General features: G+C 38.9%; 1 protein-coding gene across 2 annotated transcripts in view; it reads left to right on the top strand.

Annotated features, from left to right (window-relative positions):
• The window catches only part of MYO16 (myosin XVI), a 531,143-nt gene that overhangs the window by 364,352 nt on the left and 145,809 nt on the right, over window positions 1-20,982 (top strand). For both annotated transcript variants that reach the window (XM_029210034.1, XM_029210033.1), the window contains exons 22-23: window positions 11,186-11,338; window positions 12,865-13,065. In XM_029210034.1, coding sequence (XP_029065867.1) covers window positions 11,186-11,338; window positions 12,865-13,065 — 354 coding nt within the window. The remainder of the gene's footprint in view (window positions 1-11,185; window positions 11,339-12,864; window positions 13,066-20,982) is intronic.

Genomic DNA, 20,982 nt, shown 5'->3' with positions numbered 1-20,982 from the left:
ACTGAGTAGAGTTCCCTGTGCTGTACAGCAGGTCCTTGTTATTTACCTATTTTATATACAGTAGTGTGTGTGTGTTAATCCCAAACTCCTAATTTATCCCTCCCCCACCCTGCTATCCCTTTTGGTAACCGTAAGTTTGTTTTCTATGTCTGTGAGTCTATGTCTGTTTTGTAAATAAGTTCATTTGTATTATTTTGTTAGATTCCACATGTAAGTGACATCATAAAATATTTGTCTTTCTCTGTCTGACTTACTTCACTTAGTATGAGAATCTCTAGGTCCATCCATGTTGCTGCAAATGGCATTGTTTCATTCTTTTTATGGCTGAGTAATATTGCATTTTATATATATATATATATATATATATATATATCACATCTTCTTTATCCATTCTTCTGTCAATGGACATTTAGGTTGTTTCCATGTCTTGACTATTGTAAATAGTGCTGCAGTGAACATTAAGTGCATGCATCTTTTCAAATTAGAGTTTTTGTCTTTTCCAGATATATGCCCAGGAGTGGCATATGGCAACTCTATTTTTAGTTCTTTAAGGACCCTCCATACTGTTCTCCATAGTGACTGCACCAATTTACATTCCCACCAATGGTGGAGGAGGGTTCCCTTTTCCCCACACCCTCTCCAGCATTGATTATCTGTAGACTTTTTAATGATGGCCGTTCTGACTGGTGCGAGGTGATGCCTCATGTTAGTATTTGATCATAGCTCATGTTCCGATAGTGATAGCTATTAGGTATCAGTATGATCTGTTTACTGCTCAATGAACTGATCTATAAATAAAAATATTTTATTGTTAAATATGCAGATTCTCAAATCATGCGTACCTTAAATATCTAACTCTGTCTTAACACATTTTCTGCTCTCTGATACTGAATTTTCTGAAATCTTTTCAGGAACTCACCAAGCTATTGATAACACAGTTTAAGAAAAATATGAATAAGGAAATTTTTTTTTTTTTTACATAGCAGAACCCCAGTGTAGTGCTACTCAGGTTTCTATAGAAAACTACACAGAGTAATTAAGTAATGAGATGCTATTTTAATGTACTTCTTATAATAATATTGGATTCTGTGTTTAAAAATAGTGTGGTTAGAGGTCCTCAGGCTAACAATTTCTGAAAACTTGTTTTGAGGAAATAAAAAATAAAGTAGAAGAAAGCAATTTTGACCATGTAAACTGTACATTTAATGACTTTTTTTCTTGAAAGCTTTTAACTTAAACAATATCACCATTTTAGAGCTAAAGAAACCAAGGCTCAGGTAATTTAAGTAACTCAGGGAAGGACATGTAGAACCAAGATCTGGTTCCAGAACCAATGATCTGCACTATTTCCAGTTTCAAAGGTTCTTTGAAAGTTAGACTTAAAGATTTATTATTATTGTAAATTTTCTCAACTTTAATTGCTTCCCATTCATAAGTATATTTTTTGTATTTCTCTGAAGACACAATATTATTTATTCTATTAAATATAGAAGCAATAAACTTTGAATAAATTTTATGTGATATTGTTTTCTTTTCCATAGTGGAGTTTATCACCAAATGCATTTATTTAATCTGAATAAATAAGTTAGAGAATGCAGGTATATCTTCTTCCTTGTAAAGTGAAGGCTGACCTCCTTTTATTGCACTTTGCTTTATTGAGCTTCACAGACACTGCATTTTTTACAAATTACAGTTTGGGGGGCAACCTTTCATCGAGCAAGTCTACTGTCACGTTTTGGTAATCTCATAATATTTCAAATGTTTTCATTACTTTATACTTGTTATGATGATCCGTGATCAGTGATCTTTGATGTTACTAATGCAACTTGTTGAAGCCTCAGGTGATGGTTAGCACTTTTTTTTCGCGATAACGTATTGTTTTAATTAAGGTATATACATTGTTTCACACGTAATGCTATTGCACACTTAATAGACTATAGTATAGTGTAAACATAACGTTTATATGCACTGGAAAACCAAAAAATGCATGTGACTCGCTTTATTACCGTATTCCTGTTGTTGTCATGGTCTGGAACCAAACCCGAACTATCTCTGAGGCCTGCCTGCACCAGGGTGGTTAAAAGGAGGTGTTACAGAATGTAATAAGGAGAATATATGGATTTGAAAATGTATATCAGGTCACTTTAGAGAAGAGTGAATCGAATTCTTTTAATGACAACTAACCAGGAAGAAGCTCAGCTTTCCAGCAGTGGCTGTGCAGGTGCAAAGCCCCCAATGTGCTGACTACGAATATGGTTCCATTTAGTTTTCTGCTAATAATCACCAGTGGCTACAATTTCTAGAGCCCCTGCTATGAGTCAGATGCTTTTCTTGTATGATCAGTAGCTCCTGCAGCAACCTTCTCAAAAAGCTAAGGGACGTCCCAGAAGCCTTTGCGGGGCCACATGCGAATTCACATGCAACTCCATCTGGTCCCAAATCAGTGCTCTTTGTGCCATTTTCTTTCTTCCTTTGACACCTCAGGACCAGGGCTCTGCAGTCTGTGCTTTTTTTCAGTATCTCTAGGCTTTGCATTTAATCCTGGATAATGACAGCTCTTTGAAAAAGACAATGATTTCAGTAGCATTTGTAGTTTTCAATCTGACGTTAGCAGATTGTTACGTGGAAGATGGCAAGAAAATTAGCCAATAGGTTTATTGTTGGCTGACCCCTTCAGTCAATCCCTCAAAGCCCTGAACAGTGGTGGTTTTTATGTTAAAGGAGATGATAGGCATGAGTTACACACATTAGAATATTGGATTTATTTTATGAGTCTATGTTGCACTGAGTAATAGAATCCCTAAAAGAAACGCTGGAGAGAGAGAAAGTGTTTTTTTTAAATCTGTGTAAAACCAGCGTCTTTATTCCTGTGAAGTAACCTCTATTAGCTTAAAACCTATTGCACAGAGTTTGATTTGAAAAACCTCAAAGAGAAACCAGGGGAGGAAAGGGTGTTTGGTTCCTTTAAGAAACAGTAAAATACCAAAAAGGGGTGGAAGGTAGTTTGGTTTTGGAAAACCAAAAAACGAGCAAGAGCAGAAGCAGGTCCCCACAGTGCCCTGGGCCCGGGACCTGGGGATGAGGCTCCTGACACAGGACTGCAGCAAGGGAGCAGCCCTTCCACGCCACGTTCCCCAACCATCAGGCTCCTGTATTTATGGATTAATATCAGGGTTTTTATCCCTGTCAAGTCAAGATAGACGGTGCCGGGAGAAAGGGAACATGTCCTTTCCCACACAGGGATGGAGAGAAGAAAGGCTCTACAATAATAGGAATTTCAAAGAAGGCAAAATACACTATAGAAGTTTAAGGCTGAAACAGATCGGAGACATACTCTTCCCTCATCACCCCTACCCCTGCCATTTTATAGAGAAGGTGCTGAAATCAGGAATGACTGATTGGTTGGGGAAACTATATACAGTAGTCTCGAAACCCAAAGAGACGTTCTTCAAAAGAGCAAGCTGGAGATGCAGAGGGCGCTTGACACAATGAAGGCCCCAGAAAGGGCCCCTGCAGAGAATACTGTTGGCTTGGCTTAGTGTTTAATAGGCTTCTCTTGTGTTGTGTTTTAGACGATAGTAATTGACGTCTCATGCAGTTAACGTTCTGCTGAACATATCTGAGAAATACCGAATATCTGAAACCTGACCTCATTCCTGCCCCATCAGATAAAAATGGGTTAGCAGACATTTGGTCTTGTCCAAAACTTCCATAGGACATTTAGGTCACATGAAAAGGTCCTTGACATTTGGTCCTATCCAAAATGTCCTTGAGTATATTTAGTCTATGCCAGAAGGTTTTGGACAGGACCAAATGTCAAGGACCTTTTGGCATGGACCAAAGGTCTTACCGGCCAGATATCTGAAGGACATTTTGGACAGGAACAAATGTCCTTTAATGTGTAACTGTATGATATATGCATGTGTGTGTGTGTATGTATATATAAACTGATGAGAAAATCAGGTAATGGATTGTGTATGCCATCCACCTGGGAAGCTTTCAAAATATATCAGTGCCTGGGCCCTACTCTGATTTAATTGGTTTGGGGTCAGGCCCAGACATCAGCCTTTTTTAAAAGCTCCCGGTGAATTCTAATGTTCAGTAGGATTTCGAATCCCTGTCTAACGCCTGGAGCTCTGTCTCAACTGGAGTGAGCTTCAGTTAATCTCCACTTTAATTCTGTGATGCATACCTCATGCTTTATTATATTTTTGCTTCAGATAAATTTCACTGAGTAATGAAAATAAAGGGAGAACAGTTGGTGAAAATTTACTCAAGAAATTAATTTTGTCATTAATACAAATGATAGGCCATCTGGATAAGCAATGATAGTCTGTTACTAAAGAGTGTTTTCAAAGGGTGCATGATTTTTATTATTAAACCACTCAGCAATGGCACCTAATGTACAAAGCATGTATTTTAATCAGAGAAGGCACGTGCTAATTAAACAGCTCTTAATAACTGTTCATTATCCTTTATGAATACCTACCTTTTACCCACATTCAAGTCTCCTCTGAGGAATACGTGGGAATTTAATGAAATCCCAACATAATTCCGATGGATAGAGTTAAAAAGTAAAAAGAATGATCGTTTTGCATTGAAGTCAGTGATATACTCAATTATTGATGGAGATTTATGCTTCCAGATACATAAACTAATTTGCCTTACAAATCTTTCATTCTATCTTTCTCTGATGGTGTTTAAACACACCCGCATATGCACACACAACACAGACAGCTCAGTGAAAATAAACCAAGAGCGTGCAGGTTTTTGTCCTGAGTTTGGCCACCATTTGGTTGGCGGGATGTATTTTTCCACTTGCCAGCAAGGTGGCTGCCACAGGGCGATATGTCCGCATTCGTCCCCTTAGCTACCTTTCCTGGTAGTTCTGAAGTTCATGCTATTAGCACTTCTTTTATATTTTAACTTTTGTTCAAACAGTGAGTGCTCTGAACAGTTTAGAGCAGGGAAAAGCAAACTGTTTTAGTAAAAAAGTTTAATGTACGCCTTGCTTCAAAGTGAGTTTGAAAAACAGCCTACTTCAAACTCCACGCGTTCCCCGTGATTTCCTCTAACACCCAGCTTTGCTCGCCTCTCTTAGAAATGCAGGTCCACCTTCAGTTTCAGGAAGCACCCCTGTCCAAAAAGCTACAAGTCAAAAATCACTCCACAGGCTGCTCAGTTGTACACATCTAGCTGGATTTTTCCTTGGGATTTTAATAAATGACTTCTTATTTCTCCCCAGAATACAAAGAACACAATGTACAATTAAAGGTTCAGATATATTGTAAGGATCAGCCCATGTCACCAAGCCCCACCGGACACTGCAGCTTAAAAATAAAGCTTTACTTAAAAAGTAAAACTCAGGAGGGAAGCTATATGTTTTATGAATCATTTTGACCAGGAAAGCATTCAACTGAGTTGCTCTGTTCAGAAGCACAAGCCAAATCATTTTTTTGTTATGCAAAATTTGGTACTCTGCTGTAGACTTTCCTTCCTGGGAAAAGAAAAAAAGTAGAAAAAAAAATGTAGAAAAAAAAAAAAGACTAGAAGCCCTTTTCCAGCTCTTTCTCGTGACTGCGGCTTTATCCACATTCACACTTGACATCACCATTCTTACTAAAACAGTGGATCAATTCAGTGAAGCCAATATTCAGCTCAGTAAAATATTAGGAAACAAAACCAATTAAAATGTCCAGTTTTTATTATAAAAATGCTTGAGTCAGCTGAAACACTACAGCCAGGTTTATATACAGAGATGGTCAGATATAAAGTCAGAAGCAAGAAGATTTAGTCAGTTGTCATCAAAAATAATTTTTGTAACTGCAGAGCTGAGCTCTATTCTGAATGCAAAATGATAAGAGAATTATATTTTACAATATAATTATATATTTATATATTTTAATTATATATAAATATATAATTATATATTATATAAATCATATATAATTTATATATTTTATAATAATTATATTTATAATAATATATATTTTATAATATTTTATATATTTTATAATAATATTACAAAATTTTATATTTGTAATAATTTTATAATAATTATTATATTTAATGTGTTTGAGACATCCACATCTACCTAGGTATTTTCAATTAGAGCACCCCAAAATGAGGGGAAAGATAAGTGTCATATAATTTGGATATTTCTTCTACAGTAGAGAATCAGCCGTTGGTGGTCTTATTTCAGAATCCTTTATCAGACGTTTTTAGTTTTTCCTGCAGTAACAGACATCATGTTATTTTCATGGCTTCTCCGTTTATTTCTTGAGTAACCTATTTCCCAAAATATATAACATTTAGCCACACTTTCCATAACTACTTTTAAATCAAACCGCTGAGATGTAAGATCTATTTGTGTTGTTTTAAATGATTCAGTGCATATTTTACTGTCAAAAAGTTTGAAAAATTACAATTGTGTGTATCATCTAATCAAAGAGAATCTTTTCCAGTGGTTTCATTTCATAATGGAGTCATTTATTTTCTGTACATTTACTGTAAATATTTCACTCCAAATTGAAGAAATTTCTTTACAGCATTTCTTAATCTTTGGTAAAGAAATTATCTCAGGACTAAAGGAGTTTATCACATTATTAGATGGGAGGAACACCTCAAAATATTAATTTTTAAGCAAGTAGAATATTTTTAAAATTTTTTCATTTTTACCCTAACAACAATTTTCAGAAATTTCTGTTTTTCATTTATGATTAAAATGACAGCAACAAGAACATGTATTCTTTCACAGTGGGCTACTACTAGGGACAGATTCCACAGTTTTATAGAAAATGACTTGTCTTTCCAGAATCATTCCTAGAGATTAATACACCATAAGTAAGATTAACATAGATCTTGATCTACTGATATCACTTAGTTTTTTTTTTTTAACAACTTTATTGGAGTATAATTGCTTTACAGTATTGTGTTAGTTTCTGCTGTGTAACAAAGTGAATCAGCTATACGTATACATATATCCCCACATCTCCTCCCTCTTGCGTCTCCTTCCCACCCTCCCTATCCCACCCCTCTAGGTGGACACAAAGCACTGAGCTGACCTCCCTGTGCTATGCAGCTGCTTCCCACTAGCCATCTACTTTACATTTGGGAGTGTATAGATGTCCATGCCACTCTCTCACTTCTTCCCAGCTTACCCTGCCCCCTCCCCATGTCCTCAAGTCCATTCTCTACGTCTGCATCTTCATTCCTGTCCTGCCCCTAGGTTCTTCAGAACCATTTTTTTTTTTTTTAGTTTCTATGTGTATGTGTTAGCATACGGTATTTGTTTTTCTCTTTCTGAGTTACTTCACTCTGTATGACAGACTCTAGGTCCATCCACCCCCCTACAAATAACTCAATTTCATTTCTTTTTATGGCTGAGTAATATTCCATTTTATGTATGTGCCACATCTTCTTTATCCATTCATGTGTTGATGAACACTTAGGTTGCTTCCATGTCCTGGCTATTGTAAATAGAGCTGCAGTGAACATTGGGGTGCATGTGTCTTTTTGAATTATGGTTTTCTCAGGGTATTTGCCCAGTAGTGGGATTGCTGGGTTGTATGGTAGTTCTATTTTTGGTTTTTTAAGGAACCTCCATACTGTTCTCCATAGTGGCTGGATCAATTTACATTCCCACCAACAGTGCAAGAGGGTTCCCTTTTCTCCACACCCTCTCCAGCATTTATTGTTTCTAGATTTTTTGATGATGGCCATTCTGACCGGTGTGAGGTGATACCTCATTGTAGTTTTGATTTGCATTTCTCTAATGATTAGTGATGCTGAGCATCCTTTCATGTGATATCAGTCAGTTTTGATGGGACAATGTGAGGGGATGAATGTGCTAGATTGTATCAGGTATAAGGAAGGGAATATGTTTCAGATGGTATTTAATTACTGAATTCCAGCCCTTCCTTTGCCAGCTCTCATGTGCAGAATTTATGGGTCTGTATCCGTATTCAAACTCTTTTTGCCTTAACAATCAAGCATTTAAAGTTAAATGTCCTATATGGTATGTTCTCAAATGAAGTGACTATATTTTTAATATTTTTATATTCAGGGAATTGATCCACAAAAGTGTGAGTTTATTTAGGAAACATTTAGTTTTAAATTTAAAGAACTTTCAGCTTTGCATATATCTCATGAAATCTAGTTGTCAGGGAGCAGAGGGGAAAAGCTCTGGTTAGCCACTGGCCAAATCAGATAGAAGGAAGAAAATTTTAAAAATTGCAGAGATATGTGGCTGGAGTGGTAGAGGAAGAGACGATGCAAAAAAAGGGGGATTTTGCAAGTTTGAACAAATTCACTCAAGGTCTTCAGGTTTTAACATAGCTTCCAAGACAGCAGCAATGTGGCATAGTTATTTTATTTTTAACTTTTTTTTCAGGTTTAAAAAAGGAGGGTTTAGTTAATTATATACAAGAATGAAGCCCGACAGGGCGGGGGCAAGGAGTCACCGGAAAGCACAAGTCCCCTGGGGCCCTCCCCTTCCCCTACCTGCTAAATAGCTAAATAGCTGGAACCAGGTCCCAGTGACCACCGGTCCCTCCAGGCCCCTGGACACCCAGCTCCCTGGGTCCTCAGACTGCAGTCCACCTGCTGCAGACAGGCACTGGCCAGGGCTGGCACAATCAAGGGGACATTCGGACAGACACATTTTTTTTGGTTGTTTTATGTCAAGCTATTTAATTGGGAATGGGAGACACAGATAACAAGTTTCCCTCTTTCTTGTTAATTTTCTTAAACAGAAGATCTTATTTTGTAATAGAATGCAGTAGGGAAACATTCAGTCTACAGACATTCACTGATCACCAGATTTACAGAAACCATCTTTTACTATGAAACAGAGAAACAAGAAAAAATATTGGAAACAAGGGCAGTCGCCCTGGGCCATCATTTTTGACCTGGAGCTAAGAATTATTTTGGTTTTTCTTTGTGTGTCAATATATGGTATTTAGATCTCATTTAAATATGTCATTTAAATATCGTATTTGGTATATTTCTACTATACTCTCCACTTATTATATTAATAGTGAAATATCGATGTATGTTCATCATCCAAATAACGTGACTAGATTAGGTCATAAGAGCCTCTACATTTTCAGGCCTCCAGCTTCTTCTTCCATCAGGGTAGTCCCGCGTCTCCAATCCTGTTATTCTCCAATCACCCTGTTTCTGAAGGTGTTTGAGCTGCCTCTACTTACTCAAAAAATTCTGGTCCCGGCAAGAACTAAAGAATAGAACTTCTCAGCAAACCGTTCCAGCCTCAGGACGAACTCCCTCTGTGTGCTGACCCATGCCCTGCACTCCAATATGTTGCTTCTTTTCTTCTCTGAAAAAATTTCCCTCTAAGATTTCTTTGTGTCCCTAGAATCTCGTGAATTCCCATCCTCCCAAATAGCTAGGTCTGTGAGAAAGTGGAAAACTATGCGTGTGTTATTCTTAATTTATTAATTGCCACACCTTTATGGGCAGGCCTAGACCACCTGTATGGAGAATTAGGGCATTTCTGGTGTTGGTTATGGGGGGCGACTTGGCTTGCTGGTTGGAAGCTGGAATGTAAGGGCTGCTCTTATGTGTCCAGGAGAGAAGCCATGAGCTCCCAGCAGAGGGACAGGAATGTCTGAGAGGAGTCCTACTTAGCAGGTGTTGTGATGATACCAGACCTGGGGAAGAATTTGGGCACGTGGACGAGAGGAACCCAGGGCGGTCTCTCTTTTTTCGGGTGACTGTTCCAGTCTTGTGCGATTTACAATAACTTTGGCATTTACTTTGTATAAATACATCCCATTTCACATTAAACATAATCCTAAATATTGTTCCCTTTGCAAATGAGATCTGATTTCCATTTACAAATGCTTTATTGGTAACTTCGATTTATATAAATTATTCATATTTAATTATTTTCAGTGAGTTACAGAATTCTAAATATTTCTAAGTGACTTTGGATTCTACCTAGTATAACATAGTGCAGCTGGGGGAACAGGATGGTCTGTGAAACTTCCTGAGCTCACAAAGGTAGTAGGTGTAGAGATGGGCGACAGGAGGCGCTGGGCAGAGTGCTGGACCACTCCAGGATGGAGCCAGAGAAGGAGATGGACAAGGGGTGGCCAGTGAGGTAGGAACCAAGAGAGTGGATGTCCTGGAAGACAGCGGAGACGGTGCCCCAGGGAAGTAGAGGAATCGGCTGTAGATTTCACTGGGAGGTCAAGGAAAATGAACACGGAGGGTTGAACGCTGGATTTAGGAATGCACATATCACTGGTGACTTCTAGAAAAGCCATTCTGGTGGAGCAGTGATGGCAAAAATGTACTGGCGGGTTTTGAATAGTGGGGAGGACAGGAATTTGAGAGAAGAAAAGACAACTCTTTTGAGGTTTTTGTTATTAAAAAAAAAAAGCAGAATATAGGAGAATAGCCCAGGGGGAAAGCAAGACTTCATCTTGGGTAGATTTGTGTTATTTTATTTTATTTTCTAATATCTTAAGATATTTTTAAGTTAAATTAAAACTGTAAGAAATAACACATTTGTTAACAAGTGTTGGTGGGGTGTGGAGAAAAGGGAGCCCTCCCACACTGTGGGTGGGAATGTAAATTGGTGCAGCTACCATGGAAAGCAGTATGGAGATTTCTCAAAAAACTAAAAATAGAGCTACCATGTGACCCTGCAATTGCACTCCTGGGTATATACCTGAAAAAAAAACAAAAACACTAATTCGGAAAGATACCTGCATCCCAGTGTTCATAGTAGCTTTGTTTACAATTGCCAAGATATGGAAATATGGAAGCAACTTAAGTGTCCATCAAGAGATGAATGGATAAAGAAATATGTATATAATATTTGTTGACAAGAGCCCAAATATATATTCCTGTTGGAAACATTTTTTAAATACTCAAATATATTTTAGACCCCAAATTTGTAAGTTAATGCTGTAATTATACTTCTTGTTGTTTTTAACGTGCTCATCTTCAATTGCGTAATCAGACCGTAGGAAGTCAACAGCATCAAGTGAAGCTCTTTTCTTTGGCTTCTCGGGACGACTGTAGTGCGGCATCTATAGATACACTAACTGTGCTGACCGTTCTTGAGTCAGCATTTCACTGGTCTGAAATGTGTCCTGGAACCATGGATCTGCATGCCGAATCATCTCGTGAATTGTTTCCTTTTTCCCCACAATAGCTCTGTGTCAACATGACCAATGAGAAGATGCACCACTATATCAATGAAGTGCTTTTCCTACAGGAGCAAACAGAATGTGTACAAGAGGGAGTCACCATGGAAACGGCTTATTCTCTTGGTAACCAGACTGGAGTTTTGGATTTTTTTTTCCAGGTATTCACATAATATAATTAGATACTTTACAGGATGCATGCATTTAAATATACTGGAGAGAAAGAACTTTCTTTTACGGGGCCTTATTTTGAGGATATCTTTATGGGAGACTCAGCAATTTCTAATTTACTTATAATCTTTCAGTGTTGATTGAGGAGCACACGACCTTTCTCTGAAAGGGCATTTGAAGGATTACCCATTGATTAAAAAGACAAGTATCAGATCATTTTGTTATAAAAAATATTCAGCTGCAGTTATGTCACTAAAACTCTCCTCTTGGCATAGTTATAAATACCCATTGTACAAAAATAATATTTTATAAAGTAACTCTAAGACTAGCAAGACCATAAAACAAACTCAGCAGAATCTTGTTTGTCTCCAAATTTCTAAGTTTGAATATGGAAAACCTTGGCAGAAAAATATATATATATACGTACATATCATCTTAGTATTTCTGCAGGTGTTTATGCTTATCTTTATTGTTTCTACCTTACAAAGCAAGAATCTTTGCCTCAATATCGCCATCATAAAAACAAAAATCTATCACACGAACATCAGTCTCTATCTACTAATATAAGGCTTTATATAGATTCACCAGTAATATTTCTAAAACACTTGAACATTGTTTAAAACTGATACCATTTAGCTATTGAGGAGAATAGTATATAATTTTCTACCCTTTATTTTAATAAATGTATATTTACAAATTACTTTATTCATTTTCCGAATATGTGCAATGTTCTTGTTTCTGGTACCAACTTGTCAACATTCCTTGTTTTAAGTACAGAAGAAGTTCTCTTCCTCCAGAAAGCCCTCCCTCATCATGACACACATAGTATACAGTTTACCTCCTTAAGGTTATAAGATGGGTTGACAGTAATATATACTTACCTGTATATGGGAAGCCTTGGGTACCCACTACCCCCCTTCTCGCTTGCTGCTATGTCCTTGACTGCTAAACCGCGGCCAGCAGAATGAAGTTATTTCTCTTTGGTTATCATCCTTGGGGTCTCATCGTTGGAATGGTTATTTCAATAGTGGGACCTCATCCGTATGAACTGGAAATGTCACTGGATATTTCTGCTGCCACTCCTCTTTGATACCGCCCAAAATGAAATGAAAAGACATACCAAGTATAGGGTGAAACTTGCATTTTTACCTATATATAGGTAGGTCTATATACCAGAAAGAAAACATACAACTTTTCTGTAGTTGGAAATTTTATTTTTATTAAGGTGAGAATATATATTTTAACAATGCCAGTGTTTTAATGACTTTAAAAAGCACTTATTTATTTTCAATTCCTCTAATCAATAAATACTACTGAGAACCAACACGACATCAGAGGTTTGCTAGGTGGCGCAGATACAGCAATGAACAAAAATAGACATGTATTGATAATAAAGACTAATTTATTTTCTCAGTGCTTGTATGAACGTGGTGAGGATGTAAATGGTATGCATGAGCAATAACAAAGATAGCAAATTGAGTAATAGAAGGAAAAAACTCCTCTTCTTAACTTTCAGAAGCCTTCTGGATTTCTCTCTTTATTGGATGAAGAAAGTCAAATGATTTGGTCAATGGAACCAAGTCTTCCCAAAAAGCTACACAGTCTTCTAGAATCCTCAAACACAAATGCAGTTTACTCCCCCATGAAGGATGGGAACGGGAACCTCGCCCTCAAAGACCAAGGCACAGCTTTCACCGTTATGCACTACGCAGGGCGGGTGAGTTCAGAGAACTGAGCAATTTATGGTACGCGCTAATGGGCCAAAGGTCTTAAGAACAAGCCTTAAAGGTTTTGATATTTTAGAGTTTTGATCATTGAAACTGGGTGAACAACCCACAAAATGTTTCTTTCCTAAGCCTGCTAAGGACTTAGCATTTCAGAATGTGGGTGAGGAAGCACGCGGTATGATTCTTCTCATAATGTTTCCATATTTATAAGTTAATACGAGCAAAAGAGACCTGGATTTAATACAAGAGCTCTTCTGTGAAATTTGGGATATTTTCAAAATCAAAAGAAACATTGGACATCTGAGTTTACTTACCGTCAATATAGTTGTTAGTATTAAATTCCTTTTCCTAAACCTAAGGAAGAAAGCAACTCTCCGATCCCTCTCCATTGCCTAACCGGCTTTGTAAAACATGCTTCCTTCTTCAAATCCTTCAAGGACCGACTCTTATCTGTCTAAAACATGTCACAGTCCTGAGGCCAGCCTCCTATTGGGCTTCTCCGAGGTGGTCCCTGTCACTTCTTCCAAGGCTTACCTGCCTCAACTCTCCTCTGCAAAACCCCTGTTCAGGTTCTTTTTTCCCATCCACTCCCTGTTTTCCTGCGGATCCCGCCCGCCACGCGTGACGCCTCTTCCCACTCAAGCTGGAAATATCCTCCCTGTCTTCTTCACAGGGTCAAATTTTATCCATCTTTTAATGCTCACATCCACATCCCACTTAATCTCCGATCCAGCTTCCATCTCTAGTTAATTCTTCCACTTTTGAATCTGTAGCCGCCAGACTTTCCTCCCTGTTTGGGATGTAGCACAAATACCATTATTAGGGGGTGAAATCCCTAGTCACTCTCTCACTCTCAGTGTATTTCAGTTCACTTCAGCCAGTGTTTACTGAGACTCTACTATATGCCAAACCCAGGGCACTAGAGGATCAAAGATGAATAAACCGTGTTTCTTGCCCTCAAACGTGTCACAGTCAAGTAAGGAAAAGGAAAGTTAACAAATACTTCCGCTATAATTTGCTCATAGTAATATTAGTCATGTTAACAAAATTCTCTGTTAGCACAAAGAAGAAAGAATTTATTTGGCTCCAAAAAAGAGTGTAGAAATGTTTTCAAGAGGAGGTAAAACGTGACCTTGACCTTTAAGGGGGATGCTGAGCTGCCTGAGACTGCGAGGCAGGAACACCCCAGTAAAGACAAGGGCTTGTGAAAAAGAATGGACCGTGCGTCTGTCTGGATTCGGTTGCAAAGGACAGAATCCCGTGTAGCTGTTCAAGCAGAAAATCACCGTCGGGGGGACTCTAAGTTGAACTTTCAGAAATGACCTTAAAACCACCCCACAGGACAGGGCTCCCTCTGTAGTTAGGGCCACGTCTTTGATCAGGAAGCCTGCAGCCTGATTGAGAAACTGCTGCTACAGGTACTGACTCCCAGTAACTGCTGTCACCTAAACCAGTAAGAGGCCCATTCCCCGGCACTCAACAAGGAAGAGTCAGTGGCTGAGCCTGGAGCCTTCAGTGCCGGAGAAAACCAACATCTCCTGGACGTGCTCACCAGGTAAAACACAGACACAGCAGAAATGCAGCCTCCGCCACTTCAACTCTCTAAATCTCGGGCAGTAGTTCAGACAGGTGGAAGCTGCAGAACGAGCAGACCCTAGCTGCAAGGGAGTCTGGGAGAAGTAATATTCGCACTTTCCAACATCTGCAGGACAGGAAGTGACCAGGCTAAACCTAACACTCCGCCATTTCCAACCACATCGTAGTTGGGAAATGGCACCAGACGTTTGGTCAAGTGTATGGAGGTTGGTAGGAGAAAAGTCTAGGAAGGTTCTTTGTGGCGAAATCATGAATAAATATGCATGTACACCTCAGGACTTTGTCCTCTTGACAGTGTTAACTTATTGGATGTTTTTAGACAGGGTGGGGGATGAAGTGAGAAAACCAGAGGACATGATGTAGGTAGGTTGGGAAGAAAGGAAGGGGGATAATGGAAACACTCCAACAAGGACTGCGTTTGAGCCAGAGCGGCAGGACAGAGTGGTGGCCTTCCCAGGGAAGAGTGAATGACTGAATGTGTGGAGCCAGGGAGGGGACACAGCTGGAGATGACCCCGAGGGCCGCACCCTGTTGACTGATGGAGGTTATTTTAGGCCAACCAAGAAGGGAAATCCTGGAGAAGGAGGCTGTTTGGAAGGAAAGATATTCCACTTCAGATGTTTGGAATTTGAGGTTTTTAATGGAAATTCCCATGAGATGCTGAAAATACTTGACACTGGGAGGCTGGCTGTTTCTAGAAACCTAGTCATAGTTTGGGAAATGTGTATAATTGCACATGGAGAAGAGGGAGAAAGATGTTAGTAGGAAAGAAAAGTATCACAGAAACGAAGAGAAAAGAGACGTCCGGGTCAACAGGACGTGAGCCTTGACAGGACACTTAGGCCAAGGAACACCTTTGTGAGAAGGTCTGGTGGGACGGTGCCATGTGATGGCTTAGTGGATGTGGGGAGGAAGTCAGTGGATGATTTTATATAATAAATAGATATTCTCAGAAATTATCAACTATCCTTTAGAGTTGAGAGATTTAGCCTTTACATTTTTTTTATAACAGTAGCAATCTTTTAGTCCTATGTGCAGATTTTTTAATCTATATTTTCTTTATATTAAGAATTTACTAAAGAATATAGAACCAAAGATACTTGCATAATAAAATAACATGTTATTTTACTTTTCAATTCAAATGTTAGAATACTTTTCAATTCAAAAGCTTTTGTGTCAGAATTCTTTTTATTGAGGTACAGTTAATTTACAATGTTGTGTTAGTTTCAAGTGTACAGCAAAGTGATCCAGTTACACATAAATATATATATATATATTTTCAGAATTATAGGTTATTCTAAGATATTGAGTATAGTTCCTGGTGCTGTACAGTAGGTCCTTGTTGTTTATTTTATATATAGTAGTGTGAATGTGCTAATCCCAGTCTCCTAATTTATCCCCCGCCCCTTTCCTCTTCGGTAACCATAAGTTTGTTTTCTATGTCCGTGAGTCTATTTCTGTTTTGTAAATAAGTTCATTTGTGTCATTTTTTTAGATTCCACATATGTGATATCATATGGTATTTGTCTTTGTCTGACTTACTTCACTTAGTCTGATAATCTCTAGGTCCATCCATGTTGCTGCAAATGGCATTATTTCATTCTTTCTTATTGCTGAGTGATATTCCATTGTGTATATGTACCATATCTTCTTTAGCCATTAATCTCTTGATGGACATTTTATTATGCAAGTATCTCTGTTTCTATATTCTTTGATAATCCCCAGTGCCTGGGAGAGTATCTGGCACATAAAATGCACCAATAAATATTTGATGAATAAATGAATCATTTGATACTTAAAAAATAATTTATTGAATTCATAGGATTTAGTTGAAAAATTACAGTAAGGTATAACTAATGATTTTGGAAAATTATTTTTCTGTAAGTTTCGTGGAAGCTATCTTCAGTCGGTATATACCTGACCCGCCTTGTAAGTCTGTTCGTCTTGTATCTTGAAGATATACTAGATGTTCAATAAGTGAAAATTGCATTAAACTGAATGGTACCAAGCTTTGGAATAAAATTTTGCTTGCTAATTATTGTATGTTTGCATTTAAAAAGTATTCTACAAGCACCTAGTAAAATGTCAATGGTTTTAAGAAAATCTGGGAAAAACAACGGAGTCTTTGAGTGAATGGAATCATTTCACTGAGTTCTGATAGCAATAAAGCAAAGCAGAGAAAGCCAGTTGATTAGTTGCCACATAGCTAAAGCCCTGTGGAATCACGAAATTTCCTGTAAAAGCACCTTTATATTTTAAAGCAGGATTTTCCATAATTGGAGTCAATTTTGTGGTTTTATAAAAGTCTTTCATTTCACTGAGATGTACTAAAGAGTCTTAGCCCAAGGACTCCCTGAGGACTCATTCACATGTTAAAGTATAGATCCTGTGTAATTTGTGGCAGTATGTCAAGCCATATGCCATTCTAACCATCAGACGTAACTTTGTATACTTAAATTTTGAGCTATTGCATTTTCAAGGAAAGTAGCACTTTCTGCATTTTATAAATCAGGAGATGCAGCAAAGAGCTAATTGGCTTAAGGTCAGCAGGCAGGGTCTATTTTGGACAGTAGGACGAGCAATCCTGAATAGCTCTTTGATGATAAAGTTGATCCCAGAGGAGACCTCAATGGCTTTGGGGTTCGTGGGTTTGTTCGTAGTCTCCTCTTGTCCGGATGGATGCGCTAGAGAGTTCTTATCATCACTTGCCCCTCCATGCCTGGTTTACCTAGTTCTGTGAGTAAAAACATGCCGTATCTCACAGGAAGAACAATCATTACTGCTGGAGATGATACTGACATCCAGCCTCCTGCCCCCAGAGACCCACACACCTGACAGTTCTGCTCTGACTGCGAGACCCTGCCATGCTTCTGAATCTCATTTGGAGCAGAGGCTCAGAAGTCCTTTTCGAAATGTTTAAGCAACATTATTTAAATTATAGCTGACGATCTTCCCTAAACACATTTGAATTTTTCATTACTCATAGGAGCGTGGTGTATTTTCCAATCTCCATTACAGAAATAATTTAAAGTAAATGGGATGAGGCTGTGCATGAAATATTAACAGGGTCTCACTAATGAGCATGAATTTGAATTAAAGAAGCTGTGAGTTGTGTGTTTTTTTATCGTTGTTATTTGTTTTAGCAAATTTTAAACCTTATATGGGGTTACCTGTTTTAGGAATTGCTCTTAAACTTCTTTTAGTGATTTACATGATGGATAAGCATTAAATCCAGAAGTGTGTCTAATTTTATTGGCTTTTAAAATTAAGACTCTTGAAGGAAAGAAGAATTAGGATTTGGCAAAAGACGTTGGCTCTTAGGAAAGTTGAATTTCCATGAAGGTGATTCCTAAACTCTAATAGGAAATAGTATTTTGAAGTTCCTACATTTTTTTTTTTTCCTGCGGTACGCGGGCCTCTCACTGTTGTGGCCTCTCCCGTCGCGGAGCACAGGCTCCGGACGCGCAGGCTCAGCGGCCATGGCTCACGGGCCCAGCCGCGCCGCGGCAAGTGGGATCTTCCCGGACCGGGGCACGAACCCGTGTCCCCTGCCTCGGCAGGCGGACTCTCAACCACTGCGCCACCAGGGAAGCCCTGAAGTTCCTACATTTTAACATGAGAAAAGGAAATCGATTAAGAGATAGTAAAGCAATCTGAAGTAATAAAAGTTAAATTCATGAAAACAGAGGTCAAGATTAATAGCTATAAAATATATGACACTTACATATTTGACCTTCTTTGGTGTCTGCTCGTAAGGTCTTTGTCTGAACGTTGTTTATTATGATCATTTCTTTTTTGGCATGAAGTGGTTCTTTGGGGATCTCAGATAAGTGTCCCATTGTATGACTGGCCTTGATGATTTATACGAATCATCCTGGTGGTGTTGCTCTTACCTAAGGTGACGTGCCTGTGTTTTAGCCTCCTTCTGTCTCCAAACCCATAAGTATCGTGGTGGATGGAACGGTGCCTGCCCCACACAAAAGACAGGTCCTCGGGCTCATGCCTAGAACCTACGACTGGGATCTTATTTGGGAAAAGGCTCTTTGCATATGTAATTAAGTCAAAGGATCTTGAGACAAGAAGGTCTTCCTGGATTAGCTGTTGAGCTCTAAGCCCAGTGACAAGTATCCTTATAAGAGGGGGGCCGAGGGAGATTTGAGAGGGAAAAGCAAGTGGAGACCAGAGTGATGCTGCCACAGGCCACCAGAAGCTTGAGGAAGCGGGAAGCAGGGCAGGGATGCCAGGTTCCAGAGTGGGTGCTGGTTACAGCAGCCCCAGGAAGCCAATGCGCGTGTTCATTGGGTCAATGTTTACAGATTAGAACAGCAGTGAGGAGTTTTAACTCGTAGCATTGTAGTTTTTTTTTTTCTTTTAACACATTTGATCCATTTGAAAATGACTCCTGCATTTCTCCATCTCTATTTTTGCTCACATGGTTTCCTCACCTGTAATGCCCCTTTCCTCTTTCTTTCCAAATCGTACCTATCTTCCCAAGGCCAAGTTCTTGGCCTGATCCAAGTTTCCCTGCTCTGTCTCTTCCCTCATCCATAAGCACACCTGATGCTTACCTAGCAGTGTTCAATTTGCAGAGTGCCTGGGAAACATTTTCACCACAACCTTCTTTGTAAATATTACTGTGTCAGTTTTCCAGTGAAGTAAGCCTTGGTGGAGTTTAGTGGTTCACCAAATATTATACAGTTATGTGTGAGTCTCCTGGGGGCACCATTACGAAGTCCCCCATCCAGCATGGCTTAAAACCGTACAAACGTATCCTCTCTCACAGTTCTGGTGGCCAGAGTCTAAAATCAGGTGTCCACAGGTTGGGTCCCTCCGCAGGCTCCGAGAGAAATCTGTTCGAAGCCTCTCTTCCAGCTTCTGGACTTGCCAGCAGTTGGTGTTCCTTGGTTTGTAGACACAGCACCCAGGTCTCTGCCTCTGTCTTCACGAGGTTTTCTCTCTGCGTGTGTCTTTGTGTCCCTTTCTCTTCTTTAAGGACACCAGTCATTGGATTTAGGGTCCTCTCCCATCCAGTAGGACCTCGTCTTAACTAATTACCTCCACAAAGGTCTTATTTCCATAAAAGGGCACATTCTGTGGTTCTGGGTGGGCATGAATTTTGGGGTCACACCATTCAACCCACTGCAGACCAGTAGGTCACGATACGGTGTCTCAGCTTTCTCACCCCCCCACCCCCATATCTTTCTCTCTCCACCATGGTATGTGCTGAAATCTTAGTGTTTATTATCTCAGTCATGAAATCTGTGTTGTGTAACAGAGAAGATGCACTGGGGCACTTGGGGCTCCATTGCTGTGACTTTGAGGGATACACTGACCCTCAGCTAACATACCCATGGGGTTTGTAATTAAGGGGAATATACTTATGAACCTCATAAACTTGTTCTGAAGGGTAAGTGGTGGGCAAGCAATCAGTGCAGGTACAACTGGTTGGAGACGTCGTGTCAAAGATGCGAATCCTATTTCCCCAACAACTGCTGAAGGTCTTTCCGTGCAGGAATACCACCATATCTGGCAAAATTTTAAACTCATCAATCACGAGTATCGAAGTCCTGAAAATATTTCGGGAATCACCTAATCAACTGGCTGTATTGAGAATATTAGAGGCCCAACTGACTTTCTCAAATTGAATCATTGGTAAATGTCCTTGATTAGTTAAGAAAGATATTTGTTACTTCTTGTATGTTATAAATGTGCTCACGTTGCACAAATAAATGTGTTAGAATATTTATTTTTATTTATCACGATGTTATTCATAGCGCTTTAGTAGATGATAAGGAATATGTAACCACCAAAGTCATAGTATGGTATTTTCTTGTACTTCCTATCACACTTGAAAGACTTCAGTGGAAGGTAAGTGCAGGAAATGGAGATTGTCTCGATCTATGGAAACTATAATATTAAAAGAAAAAATATTTAGATAAATGTTTCACCTTATGTTAACGTGACATTCTGTTTTTCACTGACTATACAGGTGGGTTTTGTGATGAGTAACGCTGCCTTGATTAAAGAGAATTTTTGTAAAAAATTATATTCTTTACCATTTAGCTTTATGACTAATAGTTTAATCAAGCATACAGGTGTGTGAAGTTTTACTGCAGATTTTTAAAGGTCCTTTCAATATCGTTTACCTTAAGAAAATTGAAGCGCTCTCTGCAATTTACATACATATTCCAAGATGTAATTTACAGCAGAAGGAAAATGTATAGCCCATTATATAATGTGCTCGTGGGTGTGTCTTTACATGGGTGGGGTTTGTTTGTATTCATCAAGGTTCCTTTTCCATCCTCCTAAAT

Source organism: Monodon monoceros, unplaced genomic scaffold (genome assembly GCF_005190385.1).
Source record: "Monodon monoceros isolate NGI ecotype Baffin Bay Population unplaced genomic scaffold, NGI_Narwhal_1 Super_Scaffold_8, whole genome shotgun sequence".
NCBI lineage: Eukaryota > Metazoa > Chordata > Mammalia > Artiodactyla > Monodontidae > Monodon > Monodon monoceros.
The sequence above is the reverse complement of the archived record's forward strand: the minus strand, read 5'-3'. Positions and strand labels throughout refer to the sequence as shown.